Source organism: Danio rerio, chromosome 23 (genome assembly GCF_049306965.1).
Source record: "Danio rerio strain Tuebingen ecotype United States chromosome 23, GRCz12tu, whole genome shotgun sequence".
Lineage (NCBI taxonomy): Eukaryota > Metazoa > Chordata > Actinopteri > Cypriniformes > Danionidae > Danio > Danio rerio.
This window is the reverse complement of record NC_133198.1, coordinates 31653413-31674834: the sequence shown is the minus strand read 5'-3', so window position 1 is coordinate 31674834 and position 21422 is coordinate 31653413. Positions and strand designations below refer to the sequence as shown.

General features: G+C 34.8%; 2 protein-coding genes across 5 annotated transcripts; both read right to left on the bottom strand.

Annotated features, from left to right (window-relative positions):
* Positions 1 to 7740: 7740 nt before the first annotated feature.
* sst6.1 (somatostatin family member 6.1) lies at positions 7741 to 12908 on the bottom strand. Of its 3 annotated transcripts, none has more exons than XM_073938715.1 (4): positions 12866 to 12908; positions 12261 to 12465; positions 8457 to 8874; positions 7741 to 8316 (listed from the first exon to the last, which is right to left on the bottom strand). In XM_073938715.1, exons 3-4 carry the CDS (start codon positions 8784 to 8786, stop codon positions 8083 to 8085), a joined length of 564 nt encoding a protein of 187 aa, XP_073794816.1. In that variant the 5' UTR covers positions 8787 to 8874; positions 12261 to 12465; positions 12866 to 12908; the 3' UTR covers positions 7741 to 8082.
* Positions 12909 to 13012: 104 nt separating this feature from the next.
* Positions 13013 to 21311, bottom strand: srm (spermidine synthase). Of its 2 annotated transcripts, none has more exon segments than NM_201034.2 (8): positions 13013 to 15026; positions 15110 to 15232; positions 16703 to 16848; positions 16932 to 17015; positions 17138 to 17291; positions 17975 to 18067; positions 18176 to 18296; positions 21051 to 21311. In NM_201034.2, coding segments are annotated over 8 exon segments (870 nt in total). In that variant the 5' UTR covers positions 21182 to 21311; the 3' UTR covers positions 13013 to 15008.
* Positions 21312 to 21422: the final 111 nt, after the last annotated feature.

Sequence of the window (21422 nt, the reverse complement as noted above, 5' to 3'; positions counted from 1 at the left end):
TCTGTTGTATAATTATATATGTCAGACATTCAAAAAACATGTAAAGAGTAAATCAGTTCACACATGAGACTGCAATCTTACTTTTTAAATAGGTTCCAGTGACAATGATAAGAACAAGTACAGGTACCATTTCGATGACCCGAACAACACAACGTGTATCTTCCTTTCTCGGTTGAAAAAAACATAAATAAAACATCTTTAGTTTCTAAATAAAATAGATACTTAATACATTATGTATAACATGTTACTATAACATATAACTATAACATGTAAGCTTAAATTAGTAAAATTTGTATCACAATATTTTGATGCCTCCTTTAATGCATTTTGTTGAATTTAGGTTGCATTGCATATACATGCCAACTAATAGACTCATATACTCAACTAATAATAACTCAATAGATTATAAGTAGACTGTTAGATTGGGGTTGGAGTTAATGTAAATTGACATGTAATTGCAAAGTTTCTTATAGTCAGTTAAATGTCTGTTGAAGGAGCAGTATTAACAGATATTAAGCAGACAGTGTACTAATACTTAAATGAGAATTAATTGGCATGTAGTTGCAATGGAACTTTTAGTCAACAAAATGTGCAATAGAAAAGATCAAAATAAAGTCTTACTGTAAACTCACCAAACGAATCCTGTTTGGATAACTGATTAGCTTCTGTTATATTTAATGCAAAAAATATTATTTTCATGGGTCCCACTTTATATTAAATGGTTTTAACAACTAGGTACTTGCATCAAAAATAAGTAAGATTTATTCACTGTGCTATTTTGTAATGCGCAATATTGAGGTGAGATACCAGTAAGGTTAGGGACAGGTTTGGTGGTATGGGATAAACTGTAATAGATTAGTCAACAGTGTAGTTGATGTGATACAATTAATTACAGACGTAATTATATATATATATATATATATATATATATATATATATATATATATATATATATATATATATATATATATATATATATATATATACATATATATATATATATATATACATACATACATACAGGGCTTTACATTAACTTTTTTGATCACCAGCCACTGTGGCTAGTAGATTTCCAACATTACTAGCCACTTGCCATTTTCACTAGCCACAATTTTGTTGTTTGGAAAATATATTTAATATAAATAAATGTGACTTTGACATGCTAAAATGACTTGATTTAGATGTTGTGTTGTCCCAGATCAGCAGTTACCACACACAAATGGTTGGTTAATCTCATATTAAAGAAATTTTATTGTAAAAGATGATAATTACACTATATTAGCAAAAATAATTGTAAGCAAAAGAAAGCAGGTAAAATACCGCGAGTGATAATGAAAGGATGATCACGTGCCTAAGAATAATTAAAACGAAAGCAGTGACTGCCAACTGAACCGAGGCTCGAACCAGCGACCTTCTTGCTGTGAGGCGAACGTGCTACCCACTACGCCACTGCGTTGCCAGAGTGTTAGTTACTAATTTGTTAATACTGTGAATTGTGACCTAAAGCTTTTTCTCTTAATTTACAGTGTAAAAAGACACATTAATGAATTATATCAACTCATGACTTTAGCTGAAATTATCTTTTGGATTCTGAGGCCAAAATCATCCATAATGTTAATTATTAAGCCACTAAGAACATTTTAAAAGACAAAAAAAAAGTGTTTATTTGTCTAATATGGCTTTGTATTTACAAAAGGAAATACTTACTTTGAGTTTGCATTGAAAATGTCATATTACTTTATTCTTTCTAATTGTTTATTTTCAGCTTTACTAAAAACACTTAAGTGAGGCAGTTGTGAATTTCCCAAAGATAAATATACAACTCATTACATATGCATTTGAAATTGACGTTCAGGTGGGAGCATGCCTTCAGATCAAAGGCAAAGCAATCAAAATGCCTTGCTTACCAGCAGCAGCTTTGATGTCCCTTCACAATGCTCTCATTGTAGCTCAGGGCACTTGCATAATGGACCGCTTTTCTTTCTCTTCACACAAATCTGCGAGCAAATAAAACATAGAGTCATCTGTTTGAGCCAGTCCGTCATTTTGCTGAAAAAAGGCTGAAAGAACAAAAAGGATGGATAAAATTGTAACAGAGAATGTGTCATTTGTCAACAACAACCAAAATGACAGGGCAAGATAATGTAACATTGAATTCCTCACGTGCAATGCTGACTTCATTCCACTGATTAAGTACAGTCCCACATTGCACTGGGAAAACACAGCATGGTTATTGTAGCTTTATCTTATTAGATTTGGCCCCATCTGACTTTTCGAGCAAACCGAGCTAATATATGAATGCCATGGCCGAGACTCACTTTAATAAGATATTGCATTACCATACGCCGCTGCTGAATAACATTAATGATCTTAGTGCTACACCACTGGTGATTAAATTATTTTACTATATTTCTTTATCCGATCCCATTTACAAATGATCTGTTGGAGTGCAAAACAATATATTAAGAATTATCAGCACGCTTATAACTTAAGTCCATTTGATTTCTGCTGAAAGCTAAGAGACCTATGATTGTCGCAATGCAGAAAACATGGACAGAACCAAAGAATAGTTAATATGAATGTAATTGGTATATTGAATATCATTATTTAGTAGGTGTCATATTCATGAATAAAAAGCACCACTGTCCACCAAACCAAACTGTGACGTGGACATGTTTGTTTACGTATATTTAAACTGTGTATGAATGGAGTGGGTTTGTTTATTACATACTCATGTTGTTTTCTTTGTCTTTTTTCTCACTAAATATCAGGACATGAACATCATCTCCAGAGCTCATCATTTCATCTGAAGGGAAAAAAATATTTAATTTTTTTTTATGTTACAATTTGTACATAACAAATTCAGGGGTCTTTATAACAAACTAGTTAAAATTTCTTTTAACATCAAATTGTGACTGAAATAATAATAATAATAATAATAATAATAATAATAAAAGTAATTAATTAATAAAATAAATAAATAAATTAATTAATTAATTAATTAATTTAAATATAATAATAGCAAATTATTAGTGAAGTTATAGTAAAAAAAACCACATATTCTTTCTCCATGTTGTAATTTTATCAAGAGCTATAAACAAATAAATGTAAATTAATTTGAAATAAAACACTAAATAAAGTAAAATAAAATATACATATACAAATTCTCAAACAAATGCAAATACAGAAACAAACTGCAAATAGCACAGAAAATAATTTGTAAAATAACATCTCTTATTTGTCAGATTATAGGAGCTAAAGAAGAGACAAAACTCACCTCTCAGATCTTCAAAAACACCTGTCACTCTAAACAGAAAGTCCAATGCTTTTTAGGGTCCCCAACAAATTTGCGATTTGGCAGCATGTTAAGTTGAAGTCAGAATTATTAGCTCCCCTTTGAAATTTTCTTTCCTTTTTCAAATATTTCCCAAAAGATGTTTAACAGAGCAAGGAAATTTCCCCAGTACGTCTGATAATATTTTTTCTTCGGGGGCAAGTCTTATTTTTTATTTTGGCTAAAATAAAAGCAGTTTTTAATTTTTTAGAAAACTATTTAAGGTCAAAATTATTAGCTCCTTCAAGCTGTATATTTTTTCTTTTGTCTACAGAACAAACCATCGCTATACAATAACTTGCCTTATTACCCTAACCTGCCTAGCTAACCCAATTAACCTAGTTTAGCCTTTAAATGTCACTTTAAGCTGTATAGAAGTGTCTTGAAAAATATATAGAAAAATTATGTACTGTCATCATGGCAAAAATGAGTTATTAAAACTATTATGTTTAGAAATGTGTTGAAAAAATCTCACTGTTAAACAGAAATTGGGGGAAAAAATAAACAGGGGGCTAAAAATTCAGGGGGGCTAATAAATCTGACTTCAACTGTATCTGTATGTGCATGTGTTGTTTTGAGAATCGCATGGATGCTTTCAAATTCATATTTTCTCAGCTTCTTAGTGTTTACTTAACTTGCAGCTGTGTTTGATCTCTCTTGGCCACCATTTAAAACAACATACATGCAACAACAACATCAACTGTAAAATTATAAATAGTATATGTTTCATTATTTCTAATTATTAAATCTTATTATTTCTGATTATTAACTTGTATTAATATCCAGAGGTTGTAGATAGGCACTGGAAAGGGCAGTTAGGAGCTTGGTAAACTAACTATTTTAACTATTTTGAAGGTCACTTTGGAATGATGAATTTTTAAATAATAAAATTGACGGACACTTCAGGCCATCATCCTTTGACAGGGAAGTCGTGTCTGGTGTCACACGATTTGGAAAGGCTCATCCCTATACTCTAATACCCTTAAAGGGACTCTTCAGAAGGAGCCCTTTCTAATAGAAACTGAGATCTGAGATGTGATTCACCACAGATTATCTGTTGCAGGGGGGTTAAAGTCCCTGGAGTCTGGCTGAGATCAAGACCTTTTATTACGTTTGGTTAACTAAAGCGATTTAATAACAGGAGGGGGTAGAAATCAGGGGCTGTGCGATTTACTTCCAGAAGGAAGTTGAAATTGGGGGGGCACGTAATTAAAGCTGTAAAGCTTAACTTTTCGATTTAAGGTGAAACTTTTAATCTGTTGGTAACCAACAATAGTCCAATAGATTAATAGAAAAAAACACAGATGGGTGATCACCAGAATAGGGAAGTCCCAGAGTAAAATGAAAAAATATGATACACCGGTGTTTTGGAATATGGAAAAACTGTCTTTGCATTGTTTTCATCTGTTTTTATATTATTTGTTTGGATTTTATTTATACTTGTGAAATGTGCTGTATAAATAAACTTGCCTTGCCTAGAACCAAGTTTGGGACAGTTACAATGGCTGACTTCCTATCAGTGCCATGACTACTGAACAAGGGAACTGAGAAGCACCCAAGGTCTCTGTGCCACACCCTTAATAATCTCCATAGTTACCCTAGTTAGTTGCCACAGTCATTGTGTTAGCCCCCCTGTTTCCTTGTTATCTTGTTACGTCATTGTGTTTAAAGGCCATCTGTTTCAGTCAGTGTGTCATTTATTGAATGTGATTTATTTTTTTGTCTTAAGGTGTTTGTTCCTGTTCCCTGCCTTGTCTCTTTCCTTGGATAAATCAATAGATGCCTCTACTACATGTGGATCTCCCTCTTGTCTTTGCCTTGTTATCGTAACAAATATAATTAGCATTGTCCACTTCTGATTGATTGACTGAAACACATCCCAGGAGAAAACTATTGGATTAATTTAATTTAACTATTAAAAAGGAGTTCAATATTATATTGTTCTGTGTACACACACCTCTGCACATAAAGCATAAAGTCTAAATCACTCAAAGACTACTGGACATGTGTTTACAAAACATCATAAGGCTAAAAGCTCCTATCTTGCTGATTCAGTCCTAAATAGGACTCCAAAACTTTTGCTTTAAGAGTATTTTAAAACGGCTGCTAGCATTCTTCCAAGAAGAAAACATTATATACATTTGAACAAGCTTTTATTAAGTTTAAGAACTTATACTTGAAAACTACTTATATTTGAAAAAATACATATAAATGGCCAAACTTTTAAAAAGTTTAACTTAAGTTTAATATTTTTTTTTTCAAATATGTTTAAAAATATTTTTAAATTAATTTCTAAGACACATATAAACGTGTAAGAATAGGAGAAAATCTTTATTTAATGTTTATAACATTAAAAGCAAGAAACATTTTTAGTATGCAATCATCCATTTTAAAACCTTTATCTGAACATGGCTACATTTTTATTTTGAAAAGTTTATTTGAATGTGCCAACAAATGTTGCACTCTACAAAGTTCATAAAAAAAATCTGACTCCTCTCTCATCAGCCAATCACTGTGTGCATAGTTAGTAATCATGCTGACATCATCATTAGGAACGAGGTCAACCCCACCCTTACACTTAGCTTAAAAGTTCTCTCAGCCCCTTAGTCAAATTTAGTCTCAGCATCTTTGTGAATAGTTTTAGGAGACCGTCTGTCTCATTTGAATTCAACATCTGAACTCATTATAGAATATTGAGGTCAGCGCTTCTGCATCTACTGCAGATATCATTTTATTTTTCAATTTAGAAAGCGATGTGTTTAGCTGTGTGCGGAGCAGCGGTAAAAATGTCAAATATACACAGACATGCACATGCATTTACACAAACATACAAACATATCAAATGCATTTGATTCAGTCATTATATGAATTGCCCAGGTTGGCCTTTGGCGATGGAACAACAGGTTTTGCTGCTACATAAAGCTGTGATTATTAACTTTACGTGAACAGTCATGTAGCTGTTCACATTTTGAACTTTGTAGAATTAGAAGTATGAATAATAAACTCTACAATTTGACCCATTTTTTTTTTTACCATAGTAGCAATAAAATGTAAAATGTTATATGCCAATATGGGTGATTGTTTCTATACAGAACAAAATTGTTTAAAAGGTAATAGTCACATTTATCTCATAAATCTAACCATTTTCTCAGAATTGTAAGTTTGCATGAGTGCATTGTGCACTTCTTGCAAGATAAAAAGTAAAAAATTGTGATATAACCTATATCTTGTTAAGGTTAAACCTTGAAATTCTGATTTCTTTCTTTATTACTAGGTTATAACAAGTTGTGAGAAATTTACACATTGCAATAAGCTTTTTTCTATAACCTTTTATATAATTATGAGTTCAGGTTTATATCTATTTATATAATGGATAATCCTCACTTTCTCTCTATATATATAGATCTCTATACATAAAATAGTTTCATTTGTCTTAAACCTTAATGATTTACAGCTTGGGTCACCAATCTCTGTCCTGGAGGGCCGGTGTCCCTGCAGGGTTTAGCTCCAACTTGCCTCAACAAACCTGCCTGGATGTTTCAAGTATACCAAGTAAGACCTTGATTAGCTTGTTCAGGTGTGTTTGATTAGGGTTGGAGCATAAATCTGCTGGACACCGGCCCTCCAGGAACAAGTTTGGTGACCACTGATTTACAGAATGAGATACTTTTGCATTTGAAATGCTTTTTAAAAATGTACTTAAAGTAAAATAAAGAGGTGATAGGACATCTTGAAAGTTTGTATTACTAATCGTTTCACATTTTCTCTGTTATGTCATTAATAGTTTCATCTAGCTTTTTATTTAACAGTCATGGCACACTGACGCAAGTAACTTAACATTTATGCTGACACATTTTAAATACCCATGTAGGCTTCCCTTTGGAGTACAAATAATTAAACTGCTGATGGCATAAGGCACGCGATTACATTTGTTTATTCAGTCGGTTTTTGCATGTCTTGCAATGTTAAAGCTACAGTTTCTTTAACAGCACTGCTTATCACAAGTGCATTAAGTTGGATAAAAATATATGATCTTTTAGAACACCGTCTCAAAATGATAGTGTTTGTTTTGGAAAAACAATTTCCTCCCTCTCGTTTGGCTCAGTTCCATTTGTATTGCCAAAAGGCACTCTGGAAGAAAGGAAAAAATGTGGCAATGACTTAAACTTACAAGCAAATAATTATTAGACTAGGGTTTAGTCTAGAATAATGACCTCAAGCACAACCTCTCATCGTCTGCAATTACATATAATTCACTGACAAGGAAAATTACCACCACACAAACTGTCAGCCAGTTAATCGAATACATTACGTGTTAAACAAGCACACTTGTGAACGTGTAATTTAGTCCATCCTATGCTTGATTTTTCTATTGCGAGACCTTGAATATGCATCACATCTGACTCGGTAAACAATTATATATTTATTCAGAAGTCAGCATAACATAATTTGAAGCTTTTCCCAATGTTGACCACAGTAAATGAGACATCTTTTATCAAAAAAAGCAACTATCTTAACCATGCTTTATTCTTTTTTTAATGCGGAAAAACAACAAAGGTCCATAAATAGCTTAATCGATCAATAAATAAATAGATAAATAAATATCATCAATGTCTTTAACAAACAGACTGTGTCAGAGTAAGTCCACGGAGACCTTTCTTCAGACACTGGAGATGGTATTATTTACAGTGGAGGTCTACACAGTTCATGTCAAGGTATCAGCGAGGATCGTTGCAGGACTTGCGCCGTTAACACGACGTGAAGGTCTTCCAGAAGAAGTTTTTGCAGGGGGCTTTGCGGTCGCGCTGCGGTAGCTGTGATAATCGGTTGTAGACAGCCCGTTCCTCCAGACGGGACTCCAGGGGCTCCTCCACATCCAAGGAGACTGGTGCTATCTCTCCAGCCAGAACGCTGTTGTCTACTCCATCCAGCAGCCCAGAGATCAGCTTCAAGATGAGCTCCTTACGCTCTTTACTCAACTCCTGTGGCGAAAAATAAAACTTAATTTTAACCATAACGCAAGACTTTCCAGTTACTTACAACAGTTGGACCTAAGAATTGGATGCTCTACAGTTACAAAACAAATGTCATCCCAAAATCCAAGATAATAAAAGTCACTCACCCTACTTTGTGCTGGGTTCCTCTCCTCCAGTGGAAGCACAGCTGCTGCTCTGACACTATACAGCACCAGCAAGAGAGACACTAGGCTGGCCAAAAGCTGCATACTGATAAAATGGTTGAAGTTAAAGTGCGGCGAAAGGTCAGTAAGAGTAGTGAAAGCAGGAACTTTGAAGTCCTTGTAGCTCCTGGTGGTGAGTAAAGCTGGGTCTTTGAGAGCTTCAGGTGGCAGGGTCCTTATATACCTCCTGTTCCAGTCCCCTACTGACGCAGCGGTTGGAGGATGGAGGCGAGAGGGTGGGGGAGTGGGTGGCTTAGGAACTAACAAAAGCATTGAGTAGTTTAACCCCACAACAAACCAGACGTTGTGCCGGTGGGGAGAACTGCGCCACCATGCTCACGTCAGAGCTCTAAAAATGGTCCTGATTTGAGTTAAAACGGATGCGAAGAGAAGAAGTAGAAGAAAAAAAAACACAGATGATGACGGAGCCAGCGGAAAAATGTGATTCTAAAAAGTTCTGTGGCCTTCATTGTTTATGCTAATTATAATTTACATCTATGTAGAGCGCAATGAGATGCGAATTACGCTTTAGGAAGTATGGTGCTGTAATTATGTGACGTTCTTACTTAATGGTATTGTGATATCAATATAAGGAAATCAAACTAAGCTGTTTTGTTGTGAACGGTGGTGGTTTGCTTTCATTGCAAAGTGTAATTGAGCACAACTCCTCCTTCTCCATCAGATTGCCATCGAACCGTCTGGCACCTGGAACAGCTGAGAAAGCTGTCTTCATGGAGAAACAAGACATTTTTGATGGGCAAACAAAAAAGGGACTGAATAACAAGAATTATGGTTTTGTGGAAATGTAGCTGTGGATTTTAGTGTGTAGGAATATGTAGTAAAACAAACATTATTGCAGAATATAAAGGGTCATAATGGTTGAATCAGTATAGCTGTAAATATTTTTGGAAAATGTTAATGTAAAATGGTCTCTAAGGTAATTTTTTTCTTCATTAGACGAGAATGCTATTCAAGACTAATAACTCAGAAAAAATGTTATGTTTTAAAGAAATACTCAATATAAATCAGAGACATTTTTAAAGTTTTTTTGTTACTCATATTTCCTGTTGTTCAAATAAAACTAATTATGCGAAATTGCATGCAACTAACCCTAAACAACCTGCACTCTAACCCTAACCATATAGTAAATAAATTAAATTAATAATACTCAGTTGTTAATGAATAGATACACGGTAACATGGCACACCTTAAAATCAAGTGTAACCATTTAACGCAACACAAGCTCATTCTAAAAACGTGGCCCTATATACTTTTCTGGAGATTGCAAATTATGTAGCCAAAGGAATGTATGGCTGCATTTACTCTTTAAAGCAAATGCTATGGGGTGGTATGATGGCGTTCCTTTTAGCGCTAACCAGCTGACCGCTTATCTCCAAGTGGACGGCTTTTCTGCTGTTACCAGATTGTCCAGTGGCTCACTGCGCATGTCGGAGGATTTGAGACGCAGAGCTGAGTTGACCATGACGATGGGGTTTGAGTCTGACGAAGAATGGTCAAAAAATAAAACAAACAAGTAAATAACAGGGTGAGAATGTGTAAAATCTGAAACCGTGGTAAAAATCAAGGGGCTTTTCTTTTTCTGCTTTTCAAAACACTGTCGATTAAGTTAAGGGAAGTGGGTGGGCGCAGTCAATTGGTGCGTTTTAAAACCCTATCGGTTTAGCGAAGTGGGTAGGCGCTGATTAATTGGTGCTTTTTAAAACACTATCGGATGGGTTTAGGGAAGTGGGTGGGCACTGGTCAATCTGTGCTTTTTACTATCGGTTTGATTTAGGGAAGGGACGTGGTAGAGGGTTTCAGACGGTCGGTCAGTCAGTCAGTCGAGAGTGGCGTCTGGTGGATTTACGCAAGAAGTGCAGGCACAAATGGCACTCACAAGACAAATTTGCTCTACTCTGGCGGATTCGAAAAAACCAAAACTACAAAAAGGTACCTCCTGCATACCTACCAACATTTGTAGCTGAAAATCCGAGAGACAGAACAAATAGGAAATTGGTCGGAAATACGGGAGACTCCCGGGAAAAACAAGAGTGTTGGCAGGTATGGCGTAGGTTTGGTGCTCTCCAGAAATGTATTTAGGTACTTCATCAGAATGAGACTGGTTTGACTTTACTTCACAAGCAAAAAAAATTGTTAGATAATGGATTAGAATTAAAATCTATTTCCATTTCTTTAAAAAAAAAAGCAAATAATCTGCCACGATAAGGCATATAATCTAATAGGTGTTATACTTTTACACATATAAAATTTAACCCTGGATCATTTCAAATCCTGAGTGGAGAAAATAACTGGGATATTTTGCTTAACGATTGACAAGTCACAGTCTGAGTAGTTCACACTCTACGAGCCAAAATCCTGGGTTAAGAATTTATTTGCAGTGTCATTGATCCATTGGACAGCATGTGACCAGTTTAGTATTTGACATATTCATCTAGCCTGTTAGTTTGGGAAGGTTCAGCCATAACTTTAACAACTTTGCATTGAAATTACAAATGTGAAGTGTTCCTTCACTCAGGGTTTAAGGAGGGTTAAAGAGATCCACAAAATGAGAATTAATCACCCTCAGTGGTTCCAAAGCCTTTTGTAATTCTTATTTATGTTGAATACAAAAGAAAGCATTTAAACAGAAACCAATAATCATTGACTAACATTCTAGAAAAAAAAACATCTACAATGGAAGTCAGTGGTTACCAGTTTCAAGCATTTTTCAATTGAACTCAACAGGCTTGTGACAACTGAAGGCTGAGTAAATTACAGTATTTTAGGTTTATGTTAAATTATTTTGTGTTTAAGATGTCTACTGATCATTTCTCTATGAAGATAACCATTTTATCCCATGACAGCATAACACCTAAAGCTCTTTTTGTTGTTTTGACAGGGAAATTAATATGTATTTTTATTAAATCACAATCTTCACATATTTGGTTCTTTTGACAGTATACTTTTTTATTCATGACAACTAACAATTTTTGGTAATAATTAACAATGTTGTAAAGGGTGTTATTAATTCTTAACTTGTATCGATTTTGAATATTATTCTAACAGACACCTTATAAAATGAGGTTTCTATATATACTCAAAAACGTACGTTTGATGCTGGTTCAAGCTACTTATTTAATATAAGCTGAACCAACAGAATTTACAGTTTTTTGGGGGGACAATCTGATTGTTTTATGTTCAATCCACTTAAATTTGTAAAAAAAAAAAAAAAAAAAAACAATAAATTAACTTAATTGATTTGTGTTAGGACAACATGTGTGGAACCCAGCATTTTTTACAGTTTATATAAGGTCGTGTAGATTACTTCAGTTACTTAGGCCTGCCTTGTGTGTTTGATTGAGGTTGGTGGAGGTAAATATCTCTTTTTAAAAGCCTCACTAATTGCATCTCTGATTGGTGAAATTTTCTGTATGGCATCTTGGGTACAAAAAAATATAAAATAATAATATAATCAAAACTGAGGGTTTCAACAATGGTAAAATCAATTAAAATCTTTGAAGCTCACACAAAATCACAAGTATAATTAAAAATGTGCACAGAAAAATTATAGCAAATAATTCCTAAAAGAAATTAAATAAAAAACCAAATGAGCCATCAAGTTTACACTCATGGTGACTTTTTAAATACTTCTCATTGCATTCTGTACCCACAGTCCCGTGGAGCATAAGCAATCAATGTGTGCTCTCAATTTATTAAACTATGCAAGAATGAGAAAGGGTAGCCTACCGGTTGAGTTGTGCAAATGAAACATGCTTTGGTCATGGGCTCCTGTCCTGTTCTCATTCTGGTCAGCTTTCCTGGCACCCACACACCTCTTTGGATATGCAGACACACATCCCAACTGAGTTCATGTAGCTAGGAGCCCTAATACCCGCGCTTGAGCACATTTTTCACAGCAGACAGATACGGACAGACTTCGGGGCCCCGGGCTCTGTAGAGATTAACACAGTGTTGAGATGAGTTGCCCCCAGCCGAATCGTGATAAAATGCGTTTGAAGAATTCATGCCAATTGACCGCTACCAAACACATCTAACGTTCACTTCCCAACCAACTTCAAACATATCTGGCGTCAGAGTAAAATGTAAATCCACATTCTCCTGTTGTCTCAGCAGGAGTTTTGATGACTTCATACCAGGGTTGTTATAGTTAGAAGAGAGCAAAACAAAATCCTTGTGTGAGAAAAAATAAAAGTCGTGATTAAATGATGATAAATAGTACTTTACTAAAGTATGGGGGTAAATTGTAGATTCAGACTATTGCGTTATTTGATAACATAAGGTTCAACATTTTAGTTACACGTTAACAAACAGAACAGCAAAAAACTATTTACCTCAAAAAATAAACATCTTGACGTAATTGATTAATGCTTCTGTGCTAATTTTTGCAACATTACCGCCATCTAGTGCTTAGCGCGGCACTTTACAACCACTATAAACATTCACTCTTACAACTTACAAATGTAAAAAATAAACATATAGAATAAGGTTGCACGTGTTTTATTATTTCAAAAACAATTTATGAAATTTGAAAAAAGAAATGTACATCATAATCATGAAACGGTAAAAGGACAGACAAACCCTTCCACATAGTAAAACCTGACACTACAAAATAGTTTGTCCTTAGCAACTATAGCCCTAAAAAGGTATTATCATCTTCAGCTATCCCACAAAATACACCATTAATTGTTTTGCCCTGAAATATTTCACAATAATTGTTCAATAATATGCCTCAGTGTTTGAGACTTCCAGTAATTCTAATGTTAAAAGACACCTCAAAGTCATTCCATCATACAGATCCCACAGAAGCATACATTTGAAATACACTATATCATATCAATCTTCATCTCAACCAAACACCTATTTGCACTATACAGTTCTTGTAATCAGAATTTTTTTTGGAAAACCAGACCACACAAATCACACACAGAGGACCCACATGTCACCTTCACTGGCTAAGAAGGAAAACAGGAAGCATTTATAGGGGAGAAAATATTAGTTGCAGAAAATATTACCACTTTAGTTAGTTGCAGTAAGCAACTTTTGTAAAGGTAACAGTACTATATTATCTCCTTTTAAATGACAATAATTTACTGTTGTTAAACTGCAATTATTACTGACCTAAAAGTCTCTGAGTGTTCAAAGAGAGCATATGCAGATATTTAAAGGGATACTTTATCCAAAAATGAAAAATTTCTCTTGATGTATTTATGGCACCCTCAAAGCAACCAAGATTTAGATTTTTTTAAAGGTTTTTTACCTCAAACTATGGTGCTTGAGGATTCATAAAATTAATAAATTAAGTCGATGGCTACTGACACTTTGAAAGACCAAAAAAAAATGAGTACCCAAGAACCTGGCAATACAGTAAGGTATTGAGAAATATAACTATTTAAAAAAAAAATGTTACAAAATTAATAGACTTAATTCAGAGCCTCATGAAGCAAAGTGATTTCAAGTAATTTTAAAGTGCAAGCTTCCAGACACTGGAGCCTGTTTAAAAACTTTTGTTGTTTTTGATAAACAATTCAACACAGACATCATTCAATGTAAATTAAATATTATTATTGTATGGGTTTGTGTCAGCACAAACATTATGTGATTTCTTTGAACAAACTAGACCATTTGCAGAGGCTCAATGTACTTCCAGGATGCATGTGCATTAATCATGGTTTGCCTGTATAGATTTCTTTTTATTCAATGCGACAATGTCTGTTCAATTGAATTTAATGAATCACCAAGGATCAATATTTCTGCTGAACACACACACACACACACACACACACACACACGCACACACACACACGAGTTTAATTCAGTTGCAGATTTAAAATTCAGTCAACATTTACTCACCCTTCACTGGTTCCAAACCTGTCTTCTGTTGAACACAAAACATGTTATGTAGGATACTATACTAAAATAATGGTGACCATCAACTGCAAGTGAAATCAATGAAGACCAACCATCCTGAATGTGTACCATTAATGTTATACTGAAAGAAAAAAACAATAAAATACACCTACATCTCGGACTGCCATAGGGTGTGTATATTACCAGCAATTTTTTATACTTAGGCAAACTATCCCTTTAAAATACCTGCATGGTTTTTTATTTATTTATTAACTTATGTAAACAAGACAGATGTAGTGAAATGTTGCACTCCATTACTCAACACGAGTAAGAGAAAGTAAGACCATGGTATCTGTCAAACAACATGCTTGATTGTCAGTTTGTATAGTTCAGAAATTTGTGATGTGGGAGGACCAAACCGAAATAACTTATAAGACTTGGCAGAAGCACTGATGGAACAGAGAACCAGAGAATTTCCCCACAGAAGGCATATGCACTTGTAGCAGTCCGTTGACCAATCATTAGCTGGAGAGGGATGTGCTGTGGCAGCTATCAAAGCTGTAGTGAAGGTTTTGTTCTGCTTTCACAGAAGGCAGCGTGTTGACAAGATGGCACCCATCAAGCCCTTTATGCTTCACTTAGTACCTGTGTAAACAGCAGGTTATTCAGGTTGTTCTTACACAAAGTAAAGAGCAAAGTGAATATAAAACAAATAGCCCAAATCTCACCTTTCTAGCAAATTCTGGGAGGATGAAAGCAGCACGGTGGATTTCAGGATTGTAATATTTCAGGCTCATGCTCTCAATTTCATCTCTTGTTAGTTCTCGTAGTGGCTCACGGAAATTTGTTTTCTGTAATAAACAACAAAACATACTGGTAATACCCCTAACATTATTAGGGGATTTACAGTGATTAGTTATAGGAACTAGTCACCAGGCCCAGTTCACCGAGAAATAATGTCCACTGGACTATTTTCCTGGTTGCATTCACCCCATCACTAAGAAATCTAAATAATCAAGCACTGCAATCAAAATCAAACACTACTAAGAAAGAAAACTCAGCAATGGATTTTGATGTTTCATAATAGGGTGGTGATGACATCTTGTGGATCTTACTGGTTTCACAAGCACGTCATGCTCCCGGTGGTCTATGCTCCATTTTACACAAAGTCAGTTCAAATGATGGTATAAAGCCGGAGATTCACTCCAAATTAGCTTTTTTTTCCGTCAACACCCAAACCACCGGCTCTAAACTAGAAAAAGTGGATAAGTAGGACCAAAGCATTACTGGTCTACAAGGAAAAACCGCTTGACTAAGGGGATGAGGGTGGGGTCAAAATGACCAAGATGAACAGAAACGGTTTTGAGCATCTTATTTGAAAGCAGCGGAACACAGTTGAACACATTATCAATTCTAATCTGTCTATTCAAATTACAGCTTACTGCATGAACAGGTAATTTTCACTCATAATCTGTCTATTTAAATTACGGAGCGCTGTATGAACACATTGGATGTGCTGTTTGGATGCCAATGTAGGTTGTTTGGTGAAAAAGGGTATTATCATAATTGTGCTTCAGGAATCCCAAGTTACAATTCTAGCTCACAGAGACTTTCTTGATCTCATAAACCCTCTCTCCAGCTTTGCTTCCACTTTACAGACACTCACATCCCAAAACAACTAAAATAAATATATATTTTAAAATATACATGACCACCAGTTTCAAGAGAGCCCTACTTTTATTAGATTTGATTATTATGGTTATTGATTTCCATAAAAAAAGGATAATTGTACAAGTAATTTATAATGTGCAATTACTTTTTTGCTGGATTAGATCCTGCTCTGAAGTAGAAGCTTATTTAATTCCCCAAATGGATGTCCTATAACTAAAATCATTCCCAGTGCAGCAAGAACTAACACGCCAAAAAAGGTGAGTACTTTTTCCCATAGTTCTAGTAAGAACAGCAAAAAGGTTCCTCCGATAAATACATTACTTTCTGAGGTAGAAGGTACTTATAATTTATTTCAGTAAGATTTTAATAAAATAAAGTCTCTTATGCTCAACAACAATTTAGTAAAATATTTTCAACGAGCTTTCTATTTGAATACATTTTAAAAAGCAACATTACTGTGATGGCAAAATCAGAATGTGCTGCTTTGGCGATTAGGAAACATTATAAACAAGTATTGAAACAGCTGTGCTGTATAATATTTTGTGAGGAATTAAGAAACATTTTTATTCTGTTATAAATAGAAAATTTTGTTAAAAAGCATTTATTTGAAATAGAAAACTTTAGTAGAACTTACTAGTCAAAAGTCTTACCGAATTTTTACTGCAAAGCATAAAGCCGATTTGTCCACTTGGATACGTGGGAATGGTGCAGTATGCATAGTCCACTACAGGAAATAGGGTTTTACAGAAGGTCCGCATTTCCTTGATGAGCTCCAAATGCAGCCACTGACACTCTCCTGTAAAATTAAAATTTACAAACTCACCATATGCATGTCACTCATTTTCTTCATTTTATTTTTAGATCAACAATTCAACCAACCTTGGCAGCAGAGAATTCCTCCTTCACAAAGTGCAGTTTTCATGAGCTGATAGTAAGACTCTTTGAACAAGCTTTCAGCCGGTCCTATGACAGGGTGAAATGAGATCAGCCTGAAATGAACACTGTGTTTTTCTGGGAGGCAAACTGTAAATCATTATTTACCAATGCAAAGAAGAAACTTCAACGCCACACAAAGGGCTGCATACCGACAGGGTCTGAGGAGTCTGTGATGATGATGTCAAACGCATCCTGATTTTTCTTCATGAATTCAAAGCCATCACCCACATGCAGAGTTAGCTTGGGGCTGAAGAAGCCTTTCGCCATTCCGGGAAGGTATTTCTTGGAGACATTTATTACATCCTGTGGGGGAAAATAAGATTCGTGAAATTAAGCAGCATGTTAAAGCATGATGGCAAATGTCAAAACAATCAGATATGCTGCAACAATCATTTCTAAAATATGTTTCTGATTCCTTCAGTGTGCCAGGGTCAAATGTATTTACACAAAACAGTGCTACCATTAAGCAGTGCAAATTTACAAGATTGATCACATAAGAAACAGATTGATCACATATGGAACTTTACATCTAAAGTTTGGGCTTTAATAACTTCTGTGAAACAAAAAGTGGGTAAAGTAAAAACATATTTATGTAAACTGAAACAATATACTTCTGACATGTACAGTATATTTCTAAACAAAAAATATTAGGAGACCCTGTTTTTAAAATGAGTTTCATTAAAATGATTTAGTAAGACATGAAATGATTCTTGTTGTAAAAATACCTTATATTATTAGGAATGTTTGCTATATAAACTAGTCTGTCTTCTTTAAACTGTGGAGGGGAAAAATGACTGTCATTCTTTTTCCCTTTTTAAACAGCACCACTTAAGAAATATTTCTGAAAGATAATGATCATTCACTGCTCAGTTACAGTTACACCACATTCTGGATGGTCTCAAAATGATTGCAGACTTTGGAATGGATATGCTTTGTAACACTACACTACTTTCACTTTGGCAGTGAGGTTTTTACATTTAACAAACCTCATCAATCTCACACTGAACTACAGACTCCACCAGAGGATGCTTGACCACCTCTCTTAGGACACCACCGTCTCCTCCACCTATGATGAGAACCTGATGGGAGAAATGCGGGGAAAACAATTAAGCCAAAGGAAAACATTCTACCATACGAAAATTAAACAACCAAACATTATCTCTATATCAAATTCCTGATGTACAAACCTTTTTTGGGCAAGGGTGGCAGCAGAGAGGTAGATTGGCGATCATTTCTTGATAAGAAAACTCATCTCGTTCTGTGCATTGGATGACCCCGTCCAAAATCAGCACATTTCCATACGTTTTACTGTAGAAAAGAGAAGTAATGATGAGATTGTTCATGATAGTCCAGCAAAAAGAAGAAAGAAGAATGCATCATGCGAGATGACATGAGGCCAAAGCTGCATTGGGGCCACAAGAAAGTGTTAAGCGATCTATGGAATAGTTTTGAATAAAATATTTTAATAATAAATTAATAAATAGATAAAATTGACGCGGTGCCGCTGTGGTTAGCACGTTCACCTAACAGCAAGAAGGTCGCTGGTTCGAGCCTCAGCTGGGTCAGTTGGCATTTCTTTGTGGAGTTTGGATGTTCTCCCCGTGTTCGCGTGGATTTCCCCCACAAGTCCAAAGACATACGGTACAGGTGAATTGGGTAAACTAAAACTGACCATAGTGTTTAAGTGGGTGTGTAAATGAGTGTGTATGGATGTATCCCAGTCATGGGTTGCGGCTGGAAAGGCATGCGCTGCGTAAAACATATGCTGGATAAGTTGGCGGTTCATGCCGCTGTGGTGACCCCTTGTTAATAAATGGACTAAGCCGAAAAGAAAATGAATGAATAAATAAAAATTTAAAATATTTAAAATAAACATTAAGATACAAATTATTAGTATGAATGAAATAAATCATATTACAATAGATTACCTATTATGAAATATTTATACACAAATACAGCAAAATTAGATTCAAACAAATATAAAAAAATTTATCACATTAAAATACGACATTGTGCAATAACCTAACTAATCTCTTTTCATATATTTTAATTTGCAAATGCATATCAAAATATACTTTTAAGTATGCTTATTTTTTCTGAATAAGCTATTGTAAAACTCTCAATTGTGATTTAAACTTCTAAATACTTTACCATTAGTTTTGCTCAGAAATATAAAATTAAGGCGATCTGATGTATTGGGAAAACATTTACATCTATATTAAAGGTGAATTGTTTTGTAATTTTGCTGCAGTATGATTGAAAACCATTTGATTGATTTTTATGCCTTCGAAAGATTGCCAAAGAGCATTTATTTGACAGGGTTTCTGCAGGTTTTGTCAAGTCAAATTTAAGACTTTTTAATGCCCTTTTAAGACCATTATGACTGAAATTTTAGACTTATACAGGGCTAAACACTAATGGCTCGGTTAGGCCAATAAAATGTTTTTTTTTTTTTTTTGCTTGCCACAGTAATTACTTCTTAGCAACACTTTAATGCGTCAAAACAAGAAAACTGTAGTTGTATACACTATTTTAAACATAATATATATATATATATATATATATAAATATATATATATATTATAAAAAATATATATCTTTTTTTTTTATGCAAGTTTATTCATTCAATCATTTTCTTTTCAGCTGACTCCCTTTATTAATCTGGGGTCACCACAGCAAAATGTACAACCAACTTATCCAGCATGTTTTATGCAGCGGATGCCCTTCTGGCTGCAACCCGTCACTGGGAAATAAATGCAAGTTTAACATTATTAAAAGTATATTTATTTTGGAGGCAATTACATAAAAAAAATCAATATATATACAGTATATCTGTTGGCTTTTGGTCCAAATTGATCAGGTGCAACTTCTTTTTTTTCATACCTTTTCCGTTTCATGCCTAATAGCCTATTTATAAATATTATGTCTACTCCCCTTTCTGTAAACAGTTTTTGTAAGAGTGGAAGATAACAAAGGGATAAACTGCTCTGTTAATATCATGAGGAACTGTGTAATTGTTTTTAGTTGTCTTCCCCTGATTTTATTAAGATGGGTTGCTGGTGATTGGATGGACGTCAGGTCAATTGGTATTTGGACAGAGGAAAATTAAGACCAATTTAAAATGATTTAAGACCTAAACCACCATATTTTAATGAATCCAAGACGTTTTAAGGCCTAAAATTTTGTTTTTGAAACTTAAGACATTAAAACCACGCAGATACCCTGATTTGACCAAAAATACAAACACGCATTGAATTAAAATTAAATATATATTTTAGTAAAACAATCAAATAAATGAATAAATGCAGTAAGTGAATAAAATAACTATTTTACTTAAAAGAAACTAAACATTTTCCAAATAATACTTTTTGACCTACTTATGATTCCTTTTTTCAGAGTAGGTATAAAATTAGTCTCTATATGCATTTTTAGGACTTGGTTTCTCGCAAGAGGACTATCATATTTCAGTGTCCTATTGGGAAACACCCATCATCACGTGCCAATATAATAATTTAACCATTTCAAGACATCGATTATAAATCTGTATTTTAGTATGAATGACTTGACGTTACAGTACAAACAGTGTAAATCACATTTGGTAACAAGTCAGTGTGTAGACCTCCAATAGAGCAGAAATAAGTGTTTAGATTGAATATAAAGGCCAGTGACATGCTGTTCTTTTCAATAATGGTGATGTACCACATGATTATTATACGCATATACACTTTAATAATGCATAAACGTATATATTAAAACAGTATGACACTGCAATACAATACTTAACGTTATGTTTATAATAAACTGAAAGCATTAACTCAGTTTGAATAGTCAGTGCCACGCCAGCCCTACAGCAGGCTATGCAGTTAGCAGGCTAGCCGAAAACACACACACAGCAAGACACCCAAAACCTGCGAGCTGTTTGAATGAACACCTCAGTGGAAAGTGAGTAAATCACACTGCTCCTTGCATTAGCGGTGACCGATAACTTGAATTAAGTTCTGACAGAAATACGGGAGTTAGCAAATAGGCTAATTGCAGCCACTCTGCACCGGGAGGACTCACCTTTTAAAAACCATCACATCCTGGAACTTCGACTTTTTATGATACAACACTTCCTCCACTTGAAGACTCATGGCTTGGCCGGGCCATAACGTGCACGTCTCGGTGAACCAGCCGTCTTTGATATTGTCCATTGCCAGGGGTTTAAATCAGTGCGGCGGTGGGTTTAAATTGTCTGGTCAAACTACTTCACTGCAAGGAGAGTTACTGGAGATCTTGAGCGCCGACTGACACGTTGGGCGTTCTTTGCGGGGCAACCGAACGTAAGAAATAAAGAGACGGCCAATGGGAGCTGGCGGACGTCATCAATGAGGGCGTGTTTAAGCGAGCACGGTTGGTTTCATGCCAGTGAGGGTAAGCCCACGTGAAAATTGT